At 47.2% G+C, this 13466-nt stretch overlaps 1 protein-coding gene across 5 annotated transcripts in view; it reads left to right on the forward strand.

The window, feature by feature from the left end:
- MYO1C (myosin IC) overlaps positions 1–13466 on the forward strand; it is a 52098-nt gene that overhangs the window by 23350 nt on the left and 15282 nt on the right. For 4 of the 5 annotated variants that reach the window (XM_083875002.1, XM_083875005.1, XM_083875001.1 and 1 more), the window contains exons 2-3: positions 10114–10269; positions 10844–10959. In XM_083875002.1, coding sequence (XP_083731128.1) covers positions 10114–10269; positions 10844–10959 — 272 coding nt within the window. Of the gene's footprint in view, positions 1–1646; positions 1868–10113; positions 10270–10843; positions 10960–13466 lie in introns of those variants that run through there. The other variant, XM_083875003.1, reaches the window with a different exon arrangement.

Consider the following 13466-nt stretch of genomic DNA (forward strand, 5'->3'; position numbering starts at 1 on the left):
GAGTCTGAGAGGGCAGAGGAGCTGTGGCACTGCAGTGCTCCAGCCCAAATCCTTGGCACACTGTGCCTGTGACATCCAGCACAGCTGGGATCTCTGGGATGGCTGCCTTGGGCAGAGTTAATTACAGGGGAGTGCTGCACCCAACCACTGACAACATCTGCTCCTTGTGTTTGCTTTTAAATAGCTTCCTCTCTGAGGAGGTTGAAGCTTTTTAGCTTTTTTGCTCTAAATCTTTTTTACTTCAGAGCTTGACTTTACCCTTCCTGCAGCAGAATTTGTGAAGGATGCATTTTGATAAGAAGGGAAGAAACAAACCAAACAAAAATGCGTTTAAGGAGAGCTGAGTGCAGATAATGCCAGTCATGAAACATCAGCAGCTGAGCTTGGGAATCATTCCATGGCTCTGCATGTTCAGTGATTAGAGAATCTGCTTGACAGCTTACAGTATGAATTGCCTGAAACACCTGAGGGGTGGCATCCTCTCTAGCAGATTTATATCTTTATTTGCACTGCCTATAACTCCTTTTAGGATGGATGCACAGCTTAGTCCATTGAGGAACAAAATAATTAATAAAATCATAGAATCATTTTGGATTGGAAAGAACTTGTGGAGATCTCTGGTTCAACCTCACTTCCAGGCAGGACAGATTTAGATCAGGTTGCTCAGACATTTTCTGGTTGAGTTTTAAATATCTTCAAGGATGGAGTTTCACAACTTTTTCAGACCCCTGTTCCAGTATTTGACAGTGCTCACTGGGAAAAAAAAATTTCCCAATAACTCATTGGAATTTCCCTTCTTCCAGCTTGTGTCCACTGACTCTTGTTCTTTCACTTTCCCCTAATGCTGGTGAAGGCTGAGCAGTACTTTTGTCAGAATGCCCTTAATCTTGGGCAGATGGGTGGGAAATGAGGTGAGGTTTTCACACTCTTGATGTAACTGTGGTCATAAATAATTCTGTGTGAGTCCAGAACACTGGTGAGCTCAGAGACAGCAAAATGTGCAACTTCTGTTTGCAAGGGCTGGGGGCTGAGGGCAGCAGAGCCTTCACTGTGTCCTCTGGAAGATTCTAACTTGGGAGTGCAGGTGATTTTGTAATAAAGGACCTCAAAACTTCCAGGTGAAGTGGATGTTCTGGTGCTGGATGCCTCCAAATGAATCTGGGATAAAATACTCCTGAGCCAGGTTGGATGGGGCTTGGTGGAATAGGAAATAGGTGGAAAATAAAGGTCCCTTCCCATCCCAAACCATTCTGTGATTCTAAATCCTTGTCAAGGCAAAGTGCATCAAAACCCTGGACTCTTTATGGTTCTCTGATTTTCTGGGGGGTGATTCCAAGGGTGATGTCAGTCCCAGGGTTGGGATTTTGTGTTTGCTGCGTTTGGGGTGAGCTGGGAGCGGGTTTGGGCAGCCCTGGCCACGCTGCTGCTCCAGGACAATAACTCAGTGTCCCAGGGCTCGTCTCTTCCTGTCTGATGGCTGTGGTTTGTGTGCTGGGCTCAGCCCCAGCTTTTCCAGCGCCTGGGATTACTTTTCTTTCCGTTTTTCCCTGTCATTGGGCAGCGGGGACACCGCAGGCAGAGCACAGCAGATTTCCCTGGGACTGCCTCTCCTGGGCTGCTCCTGCCTGGGAGGAGAGTTCTCCTTCTCCTTGGAAAACGCCCTCTCCAGATGCTCCAGTAGGAGCTGGTGGGAGGGAGGGAGTTCTGACTGCGCTGAAAATGCCATGAAAAAAAAAAAAAAAAAAAAAAGGCAACTGACAGAGGAGAGAACTTGTCCTCAGATTGCTGCTTTTTGCAGCAGCGTAAAGGAAGGCTCTGCAAGGGCTGCGGGAGCTGGAGGGAGGCAGAGATGAAGTTCAGAGGAGGGGTAAGGTTGATTTAACTCCTTTGGTGGCTTTGCAGCTTTCAGATGCGTGTCTGGTGTCTAGAGGAGAGAGAAGAAGCATTTCCAGGCTTTCAGCAGGAAAGTGAAATGCTTTGAGAAGGATCCCTTCATTGGGGAGTTATGTGAAAAGGGGTGAAAGTGGCTAAAAACCCAGGGAATACCTGCTTGGAGGAGGGAGAGGAGAGGGGGAAAGCCGTGCTCTGCTTTAGGAGGAAGAAAGGGTGGAGCTTTCACTTGGGCACAAGGATGTGAAGGGACTGTCCTGCAGCTGGGCTTTGCTCCTGTCCTCCTAAAGCTCTGTCCCATTCCTGCCCTCCTGGGGAATGGCAGGAGGTACCTGCTGAAGGATTCCTTGGCACTCAGTTCCCCCAGGCTGTTTTAGTTTGGGAAAACTTTGTCCAGGTTGTAGCAGCAGCCAGAACGTTGGGCCCTGTGTCCTGCATGGGACAGCCCCATGGGAAAAGGAGTTTGTGGCAAAAGACTGAGAGGATTGGGATTGTTACCTGGAAAAAGAGATGAGGAGGAGAGGGAAAAAAATAACAGTGCCACAGAGCTCCTTTTTTCTGTGTTGTCGCATGGGACACTGCCTTAAACTAAAAGTTGCCAGAGAGATGCAAAGATTATTTTCATACAATTAATAACTGAGCCACAGAATTCACTGACTCTGGAAGATGAGGTCAGAAGTGAGGGAGTGTTATGAAAAAGCGTGAGGATTTTTGCCTGGATAAGGCTTTAATTGGTAAAGTGACCAAATTTAGGAGGAGAAGGATTGAAAACGTCACTTCTGTAGATTTGAGCAATTCTCTGTTAAAGAAGAGTTAGCATGGGGCTGGTGTATCCCATCCTGCTCAATCCAGAGATCCTTGTCTGTTTTCCCAAATATTCTGGTGTTGACCACTGAGAAAGGGATGAAGGGAAGGGCAGAGCTTTTGGAGGACCTGCTGACTCCTTCCCTGTGGAAGTGGAGGTGACAGGGCTCCATAAGGGCATTTCTGCTGGCATCTGGTGCTGGAGCACACCTGGAGACGGGTTGGCAGAGGTGGCAGTGGGGCAGGCAGAGGTGACAGTGTGACAGGCAGAGGTGGCAGTGGCAGTGGGACAGGCAGAGGTGGCAGTGGGACAGGCAAAGGTGACAGTGTGACAGGGAGAGGTGATGGTGACAGTGGTACAGGCAGAGGTGACAGTGGCAGTGTCACAGGCAGAGGTGGCAGTGTCACAGGCAGAGGTGGCAGTGTCACAGGCAGAGGTGGCAGTGGCAGTGGGACAGGCAGAGGTGGCAGTGGCAGTGTCACAGGCAGAGGTGGCAGTGGGGCAGGCAGAGGTGTCATTGTCTGGGGTGGTGGCCCCTGTTCTCCAAGGGAGCCGTGGGTGTGGAATTGCCCTTCGCACACCCTGGGAATGCTCTGGAGTTCTCTTTGGAAAGTTTGACTCTCTCAGAGAGCCCTGGTGGTGTGAGGGGGTTGTGTGGGGTGTGGAATGCAGTGGGGCAGGGCTGGCAGTGGGGCTGGCAGGGGACACCAGCACTGGGGCAGTGCAGCAGGGAAGGCGGCACAGGGGGTGCCCCAAAGCTGCAGGAGGCACAGGCAGCCTTGGCTCCCCATCTTTGAGCTTCTGCCACCCTCCACCTGCTCATCTGATCTGAAAATCAGCATCAAAACTCACTTGAAGGGGCAGCAAGCTGAGGTTTTGCCTTTTTTTAAATGCTTTTTTTACGTGCCTTTTTAAATGCCTTTTTTATGCCTTTTTTAAAATCAGTTTATCCTCTGAAGCTGCAGTGTGATGCACAGGTCTCCTGAGCAAAGTTGCCACCAGCAACATCTTCTAACCAGCAGCAGCTTGTGCCATCTGTTCAGGAGCAAAAATGTCAGCTCCCTAAATATAGAAATTCTGTGTATTTACTTTTCCAGCCCTGGTGATCTTTCTGGTTTGCCTAGTTAATTTTTTTCTTAGTGGTCTTTTATATTTAGCCTGTTGATTGAAATATCATTACCCCTCTTAAGGGTAAACATTTTTCCTGTCCTTCAAATCAGTTCTTACAACTGCCTTTTCCTTTTCACTGCTAATTGCTTATTTCCTTACTCATCCCCCACAAAGTCAAGTCTGGAAGGTATAATTATGTTATAAATATTGAAGAAATAATATTGCCTACTTATTATTTCAATTTGTCCCTACTCAAAATGTGGAAAATTTGAAAATAATTACAAGAACAAGTCAAAGATGTAGCATTTCTATCTCTTTAATATAATGTTTTTGGATAGTGTATTCCGGAGTTGCATCCTTCCATCTGGTTAGGATGGGAAGTATCAGAGGGACAACCAAGTTCTGAGTTCCCTGACTCCAGACATTCCATTGCTGGTGATGTATTGGTCCAAAAAAAGCAAGAATAAAGAGTAATTCTAAGAAATGGTCCTTGAGTGGCAGCTGCAAGTTCAGGTTGTTCCCTTTAATTCTGCTGGTCTGGATCACCAGAGCTGTTACCTGGTTTTAACCCCAGTCCACCTGACAGCTCTGATTTTCCCAAGTTATCTTTTGGGAAATCACTTCATTGGCCTTACATAACTAAAAGCAAAATATAAAACATTTCCTTTTGTTATTTAATTTTTTTTTTTTTTTTTTTAAACTAAGCAAGCCAAATACGTGTCTTATCACTTATTATCTCAGCTCAGGCAGACAAATCCATGTGGTTGCTTCCAAGGGATTTTTATGGGAGACACAGAGCTGCCTCTCAGGGAACCTTCTTTCCAACCCAGCTGTTGACTAACAGAGTTGTGTCCAAAGTGAGCAGCTGATTTTCAGCATGGCAGGAGGCAGGAGGATCCTGAGTGGCTGCACTTCAGTCTGGCAGGGATTTGCTGGCAGAATCCCTGATTCTGGTCCACCTCCATCATCTTCATTATTTCTTTCTCCATGCAAAAGCAAAGAGGAGCTTTCCCATTCTGCACCTTGGGAATTAAGGCCTGGGATACAGCAGTTGATTTTTGTCTGCTCTGTGTCTGGCCTATGTTGTGTCCAAGCCCTTTCCCAGGCTGTAGAATGAAATAGAAATCAAAGGAATTTTTTTTTTCTTTCCTGCAGCTTTGGCACGACAGTGAAGAATGTCCAACTGTCCACGAGACAAATGTTTTTTAGCTGCCACCTCCCCACGAGAAGTTCCTTCTTGGTTCAGGCTTACATTGTCTTCCAGAATCTAATCTGAATTTCCCTTCCCACTCACATTTGGTTCTGGCCTGTTCTTCCGTTCCCGGCTTTGTAACTATTTCTGGAGCCTGCAGATCAATCATCTTGCACTTGATACCAAGATAAAGGTGCCTGCCTCTTCCCTGATGGAGCCACTTCCTGGGCTTGTTCCAGTGAGGCTCCTCAGTGGCTACGACCCAAGCTGTAAAAATACCTTGCCAGGAGAAAGTATTGCAAGATGCATTTTTAGGTGTTGAAACACAAATTCTGTTTATGTTGTGACTTTCTAAATCAGTTATGGAGAGTCCCTGCTCTGTACAAGAGCATTCACTTGGAGAACTCCAGGTGTTTTCTCATGGAAAGGAGTGGGGAGTTGCTGGTGCTGCCTGTTCCCTCAGTGTGTCTGGAATTGAGTTTGAAACCATTCCAGTACCCCTCTGGGAAAATCAAGCCTGGGAATGAGTCCTTGTACCATGTTGGGTATTCCCTGGCCATGGAGCAGCTGGACAAAGCCAGGAGGTTTTTTGCTCTGCTCACATCAGCCCCAAACCCCTGTGCTGATGGCAGAGCTGCCTTCCCATCTTCCAGCACAGATTCCCCCAAAGTGCTCAGCTTGGGTGACTCAAATCCTTTGGATTTTGCTGCACGGGGCAAAAGGCCCTGATTTTAATTTCTGAGGTGTGTTAGTTCTCCATGTCCTAAGCAGAGGAAAAACTTTATCATGCTTTGGCATTAAGCAGAGTTTAAAGGAAAAATGTGTTTACATCGTCACAATCCCATGTCAGCGATTTCCCAGTTCAGTTTAGGAAACTCCTTGGTAGAGTCTTGAGTGGTTTTGTACTCCCAGGAGCTTGGAGGTATTTTCTGGTCTTGTTGACTCTTGTATGAACACAAAGGAAAGCTGGAACCCCAGCCAATGTAAACCTGGCTCTGCAGGCTGCATTCAGCAACCAATTTACACCAGCAGAGTCTGTCCCAAAGTTTAATCCCAGGGCAGAAAAAGCCATGTGTGGAAGCAGTGCTGTGGTGGTGATTGCACTGGCCTGGTCCTCACCATTCCAGAGGGACTTTTCCCTTCCTGGCCTTGAGCCACTGTTGTGCTCAAGGCTCTGGAGAAGACATTAAAAGCAAAGAGTGGGTTAAACCAGTGTGGGAATGAATCCCTGGGAAGTGCCCTGTGGGGTGGCTTTGGGAGATGTGGTGGCAGAAGTCGGTCTGGGCACTCTGGAGGGGAGTGACCCTCAGGACAGCGGGTTCAGCACGGGGTGAAAGGGGAGACTGAGAGAGGCACAGGCACTCCTGAGCCCACAGGCACTGGGATCACATGGAGATTGCTCAGATTTTTGCCCTTCCCTGTTTGCAGCCTGTGCTGGGTGTGGTGTCTCCATCCTACAAAGGTCAGGATCGTCCTTTTGATCCCTGTAGGGGATCTCTAAGGTGGACGTGCTGGAGCTGCCCTAAACTACTGTCAGAGGGCACCTGTGCTCCCTTTCCTCATTTCTCTGCATCTGACACTCCCAGTCCCACAGGGAGGTGATTTAGTTTACAACCTGGAGAGAAAACCACCAGATCCTTTTCTCCTGCTCTTTGTTTTGCTGATGGAGTTGCACTGGTTTGGTTTGGAGGTGTTACCCCGTGCCAGGGAGGCAGCCAAGCCTGGAGGAGAGATTTGATGCTGAGCTTTAGGCTAAACCCGGCCTGCCTCTTAGGTGGAAGCTTCCCAGGCATTTCAAGGCAGCAGGAACTATCCCTGCTGCTGAATCCTGGCTCCTCCCTGAGCCTGCTGTGGTTCCCCATTACCCTCTCCTTGGCCGTTGTCATTACACATGGGACCAGAGTGGGAAAATGACCTGGATTTAAACAATCAAAGAATCTGAGTTAGTTTTAATCCCTGTCAGATTTCCAGCCTGGTTTATTGCACAAGTCCTGGGCCAGTGCAAAGCCAAGGGTGCAGCTGCACAGAGGTCTTTGCTCAGTGTCACAGCAGCTCCTCCAGCACTGTGCTCTCCTGGCAGCTTCCAGAAAAACTGATTTTTCACAAGGAAGGGTCTGATCAGACCCTCGCAGCCTGTGTTCCCCCAGTTATCTGGAATATACTCCCTGCTGCAGGGCTGTCAGAGTGGTCCAAGCTCATCTCCTGCCTGGAGCAGAGGATGTTGTAAATGTGTATTGGTCAGAGGTGGTTTGGCACAAAGAAATTCATCCCCTGCAAAGACAACAAGGGAATCAGTGTTGTCCATAGACCAACTGCTTTAGTGGTTAATTAGCTCCACTGTACCACATTTAACCCCCCAGACTGGGTTTTTAGCATTAATTTACAGCCACCAGATCTGGTGTCTGCCTGCTAACAGAAAATCACCAACATTTTGGTCATTTTAATTTATTCAGTGCCTTACTGTCACATTCATCATTCAGTAGGAACATATGGTCATCACTGTGATTATTTTTACTTAAGTAGTGTCTTCCCTCCCCACTTCCTTCCTTCTGCATGACTACTCTGTTTCCATTCTGCAAAGAGGGTTTCTTTTCCCCTCCTTTTATGGCCCATCTGTTGATGCCAGTGGCAGTGAAGCAGTTAAGCCTAAAGCTGGTGCTAGACTTGGACATATGCAATAAAGCAAAATGCTGGCATGGAGCAGTGCCTATTGCTCAGCTCTGGCTTGTGTTTGCACTGAACTTGGGCTTGGGAGGGAACAAGACTTGAATGAAGTTTATATTCCGGAGGCTGTGACTGCATCACATCCCCTGGGCACGTTTAATTATCACCAAAAAGCAGCTTTCAGTCGGGTTGCTTTGGCTTTTGTTGTGTCCCAGGCCGACTGCAGATTTGAGGTCGTTATTTTGTTCTCACGGCGAGAGGTTGGAGTTGAATGAGGAGACAAAAACTGGAGGAAACCGAAAGTTCTTGGCCTTAAATGCCTGTCCCAGAGGAGGCGGCTGGAGTGGAATTTTCTGTGTTGTGAGGGGGATGGATTGGCTCTTCCCTCTGCTGGATGTGCACAGCTGGGATCACTTTGTCCTGGCCTGCAGGGAGGGGCTGATGAAAGAGCTGCTGGAGTGACGTTTTCTGTGAAAGTCTTCAGGATTATATAAACTGGGATTAACTGTGCGAGGGTGGAAGTTTCTCCTCAGCCCTTGGTGAGGCAGCTGTGTTTTAGGGCTGTAGCTGTAAACTCACCCACTTGAAAGGGGATATTTTCCTTTGGTTTTGCCTTTGTTCTCATCACCTTGGCCAAAAGCTGCTCTGGGATTGCACTGCTCTGACAGAAGGATTCCAATTTCTAGGCAGAGTTTATTTGTGTGTGATTTATCTCTATTTTCCTTTCCTTATCTCACCACCTTCCTTCTCCAAGGGTTATCCCTTTTCTCCTCACCTTGGCAAAGAGGGTAGAAGACAGCAGAGCGTTTTGCTGAAGCTGGGGAGGACTTGGCTTGGAAAATTTTGGCCATTTTAGGATGATTACTTCATGACAGTATTCTGCAGAATTCCTCTCAGGCTGGGTCTTTCCAAGCTTAGACCTCAGGCCTTCCAGACCATGAGACTAATTGGAAAAAATAAAACAGGAAATCAAAAGATGTTTCTTTGTGGTGTTTGAGCCATTAAAGTGGGTCTGGATTTGAGATTTCCAGAAGGAACTAATTTTCCTATCTGAAAACTGCTGGGTTCAGGCAATCACTTCTGCCCAGGCTTACAGGGAGGAAGCCAATTAGAACTCACAGAAATAGCAAAACTGCATTTACTAATCATTTACCAAATAAAAAAAAACATTTACCAAGAAATTGTTGAGTCAAAACAACTGCAGGCTGAGGGGATTTGCACCTAGTTTGACCCAAAATGATACTTCAGTGACTCTTGCTTTTATTACTGTCTAACAAAACTTTAGGTAAATTTTCTTCCTGACCAAGGCTGGGTTTATTTTTCTCCCTGAACATCATCAGTCCCTGTGGTTTGACCACTTTTACATCTTGGCAAGGTGCAGAAAGGAACTCTGTGAGTCAGTAAAAGTCACCTCCATCATTGTGCAGGGCTTGGGGCTGGATGGAGGGTCTGGCATTCCCAGTTTGTGATGGGTGTCTGGGACTGCTGTTGGTGCATGAGCCTGCTTTAGGAACAGACCCCTCTGGTGGTTCTGCAACATCCCAAAATATCACCTAATGCTTTGTGGAAATGGTTTAGGAGATGGGTGCTGCTGTGAGCAGTTTGCAAAGTAAGAAGGGTTGAAAGAAGATAAGGAAATGCACACAGGTGTGAGGTTGTTTCTCCTGTCTCTGGTTTCCTGTGGTGCCTCTCATCTTCTCATCTCTGTCCCTTGAGCAGAGATTTCCCCAGCAAGCAGCCACTGAGTCACCCCTGGGTGCAGATTTCCCCTCCCTGCCTTACAGTGAAGTCAGAAGTCAGCAGATGAGTGCTCTCCACAGATGGTTGTGTCTCACCCACATCACGTTGAAAATGTAACCTTTAAAGGAGGGTCAGGGGTAGGAGTCTCTGCACGTCAGTGTCACAGCCTAAATTCAGTGGCGTGGGATGCAGAAATGCCCATTTCTCATTTCTCCTCAATCTTCTCAGAATTTTCCCATTGGGTGCCTTGTTAAAGCTTTTAATTTGGTCAGCAGTGTGAAGCTGTTTGCTTCTGAGATGAATCATCATTAGTCATAAAAGATTCCTTACCTCGAAACAGCTTCCCGTTGTGAAATCAGAGAGAGGAGAGAGCACATTTCAGTCTCCCTCCTGCTAACGGATGCCTGGCAAAGGAAACCCAAGTTTTATTCTCTTCATCAAATGTTTGTTTCTTTGATTGATTTGGAGTTATTGGAAATTGAACAGTAATTTTTCCCTAATGCTGACTTGTCCTCCCTCAAAGCAATCAGAGGAGGCATCTGATGAAGTGCTGTAATCACCGTTTTCAGCAGCAGCAGTGGCATTATTTTAATATCCCACTTTAATATCTCATTTTAATATGGTTATCCAAGGGTGACTGTGGTTCTTGTGGACTCGGGGAACTGCCTGCAAAGCCACAGCCATCCCCACTTCCCTGTGCTTTTGTCTGCAGGGACTGGGAGCCAACGGCATCCGGCTGACCATGGAGAGCGCTCTGACCGCCCGGGACCGCGTCGGGGTGCAGGACTTTGTCCTGCTGGAAAACTTCACCAGCGAAGCTGCATTCATTGAGAACCTGAGGAAACGCTTCAAGGAGAACCTGATCTATGTGAGTAGCACAGGGATAGTGGCCACAGTGTGCCTCAGTGACCTGGAGTGTGTTTGCTGCACAGGACAGACCCGGCTTTGCCCTGCAGTGGGTTTGGAGATGGTGCTGGCAGCTCACGCAGGCAGTGGGTGATTGTGCCAGGAGCAGCCTGGGCTGCTGTCCTTTGGTGGGTGTAGAGACTCACTGCAGTGCTGCTGTTGGGATCTGATGGCACTGACAGCCCTGAAAATCAGCTCTCACCACATTCTTCTGTCTCCTGAATTCACTCACTTCCACCAACCCCAGATTTGCACTCAATCCTAAATGTACATCAGAAATCACTCAGTATTGTGGCTTGTTGGAAACCCTAAAACCATTTGAGGTGCTTTTTACCCGGCAAGGATAACATGGCTGGCACAACTCCAGCAGTGTCACTCCTCCAGGGCTGAGAGTTCTGTTCCTCAGCACCCTGGGCCTGTTTGGGAGCCCTCAGCAGCATCCCCAGCGCACCAGGATGGCTGTCCAGCCTCCTGGGACACCTGAGCTCTGCCTCCAGACCTCCTGTAACCTTCCTGCTCTTTGTTCTGTTCTTCAGACCTACATTGGCTCTGTGCTGGTGTCTGTGAACCCCTACAAGGAACTGGAAATCTACACCAAGCAGAACATGGAGCGGTACCGCGGTGTCAGCTTCTATGAAGTTTCTCCTCACCTGTGAGTGGGTGCCAGGGCAGCTTTTGTCACTCCCACACAGCTTAAAAAAGGCAAACAGGACTTTTCCAGTCCCCTGGAAATCCTAGGGCTAGAGAGGATCCTGTGGAGGGTGTGGTGTGAGGTTCTTTCTATTCCTGGTCCTCTCTCCAAAGAGAGGATGAGTTGCCTTTGCAAGAGCGGTATTTGGAAAGGGAGTTGGTTCCTTCCTGGCTGCAGGAACAGAGTTGCTTACCCAGCCCTGGCAGGACAGGAGTTCATTGTTCCCAGGTTATTTGGGGTCTCTGTGTCCGGGGCTGAGTAGGGGAAAGAGTTTCTGGTGTGTGGGGGTTTCTTTCCTACCTCTGCTGTTACTGCCTGACCAATATTTATCTGGTATTTCCCTTGTTGCTAAGATACCATCAGCCTGTTGGAACAAGGAATGTATTTATTTACATGGTCTGGCTTGGTGAGCATTCCCAATTTCCCATTAAAAAAAAAAGAAAAAAGTTTGAGGTTTAGAGTTATTTTTGAAAGCGTTTTGAATATTTTTTTGTCAGGCTGAAAGAAAAAAATGACTGAGAGCTGAGGCCACATGGCTTCAAAATGGGTTTTTTTCAGGACTAAAGGCCAAATTCTGAGCACCTCCAGGAGGATTTTTTTTTTTTTAATGTTGTATTTTGTTGTTTTTGTTTTTTGGGTTTTTTTAAGAGATCTTGGAAGAGCAAATGATCTTATTTTTGAGCAAACTATTTGGGTTGTTTCATATTGCTGGCACACAGCCCAGGAGAGTAAACAAACCAGAATGTGCTGCAAGCACAGAGAGGAGGAGAAACACCATTACTTGGGAAAGTCTCAGCCCTGAAGTTGGATTTGTTATTGCAGAAATGTGATTTTTACTGTGTGAACCCAGATGGGAGAGAATGAAACCTGGAAAATTCTGCATTCAAACCTGCTCACTTCACTTTGCCTGTGGTCAGGGAGGGGTTTCTGTGGCCTTGGATGTGAATTTTGGGACTCTCTGGAAAATCCCTGGGGCTGTGGCTCTGTTTTTAAGTGTGCAGTGGGCACAGGATGATGACAGTGCTCAGGGATAGCACAAAGCACTGAGCAGATGTGCTTTAATTCCACTTAAATCACAGTGTAGGTGATTATTTCTTAGGCTTGCTTTCTCCTTTTAACAAGTCCCTTCAGAAGCTGTAAAATGTGCAGCTCATAAGTAAACTCTGGAGAACTGGAAACTGCTGCACCCACTGGGAAAACAATTTTTTTTGTTAACAGTTTTTGCTGTTCCATTGCACTATTTGATTATTTTATTACATTATTTGATTATGTATGCATTTAAAAATCCCCTGAGGAGCATCAAAATGTTCCATCTGCCCTGTAGTGCTCTGGGCTTCTCCCTTTCCATTAACTCAGGTGTCTTTTTTCCTCTTTCTCCTCTTCTGAACTGACTCTGGAAAGCCAAAACACTTCAAGATCTCCATTCCAGCATCAGATATTTCGAGTTAGGTCTGAGCACTGGGTTTTCTGGGAAGTGCATCACACTCAGAGGAGGAAAGTTATCCCTATGGGCTTGGATCACAGCATATTCCCAGAGTTCTCTCACATCCTGTCCTGTTTCTGGCCTGCAAATGGGACCATAAACATCTTTATTTACAGTGGTCCTGTCTGTGCCTGACTGGAGCTCTTGGGGCCATAAACCACCCCATAAAGGCACAGGGGAGGGCCAGAGGCACTTCTTCAAATCCAAATTAAATCTGCATTTCTTCAGCTGTTTTCCAAAAGGCTCCAGAGGCAGAGTCTGGATGGGAAGAGAGGGCCATGATGTATTTTGTGGGGTGAGTTGTGTTGCCAAGGGAGCTCATTGGTGTTGCCTTAGCACCAAGTATTAATAGACTGGAGAAGGCCACGGCTGTTATTTTGGTGTGATTACTTCTAATTAATAGCACAGCAGGAGAGTTAAAAAAAAAAAAAAGAAAATTAAAAAAGCCAAGCTACTAAAATGTTGTCAGGTGTATGAAGACAGAATATCTGCTTGATCAGCACATGTGAGAACTGCAGATGGTGTTAGGGAGGTTGTCTGATGCGGATTGTCCTTTTCCTGTCCCCCTGAGCAGTTGTCACCGTTGTCACTCATCCCCTGCTGCTCTCTGGTGTTGCAGGAGTGTGTGTGACTCTGGGTGTGAGATCCTGTCTGCTCTCAACACAGGAATGAAAGAAAAAGCAGCAAAGGAGGAAGCAGAAGGGCAGGGCCAGACTGTGCAGGCAGGGGAAGTGTCTGGCATTTGGGGCAGAGGGGACCTGCAGGATGTCCTTAATCTCTGGTGGCTTTTCCAGCTCTTCCCACCATCCAAGAGAAGCTCTGGAACCACCCAGACAGCAAAATTCTGTTGTGACCTTCTGAATGTGTCATCCCTTAGAAGATAAGGAGGAAAAAATGCCAGTGGGGAGAACAAGGTGTTTCCTGAGCGTAAAACCTTTCTGTCCCACGGGACCAGAGAGTTGAGAGACCATTTATATTTAGAAAA

Source organism: Zosterops lateralis (genome assembly GCF_965231275.1).
Source record: "Zosterops lateralis genome assembly, chromosome: 19".
NCBI classification, from domain to species: domain Eukaryota; kingdom Metazoa; phylum Chordata; class Aves; order Passeriformes; family Zosteropidae; genus Zosterops; species Zosterops lateralis.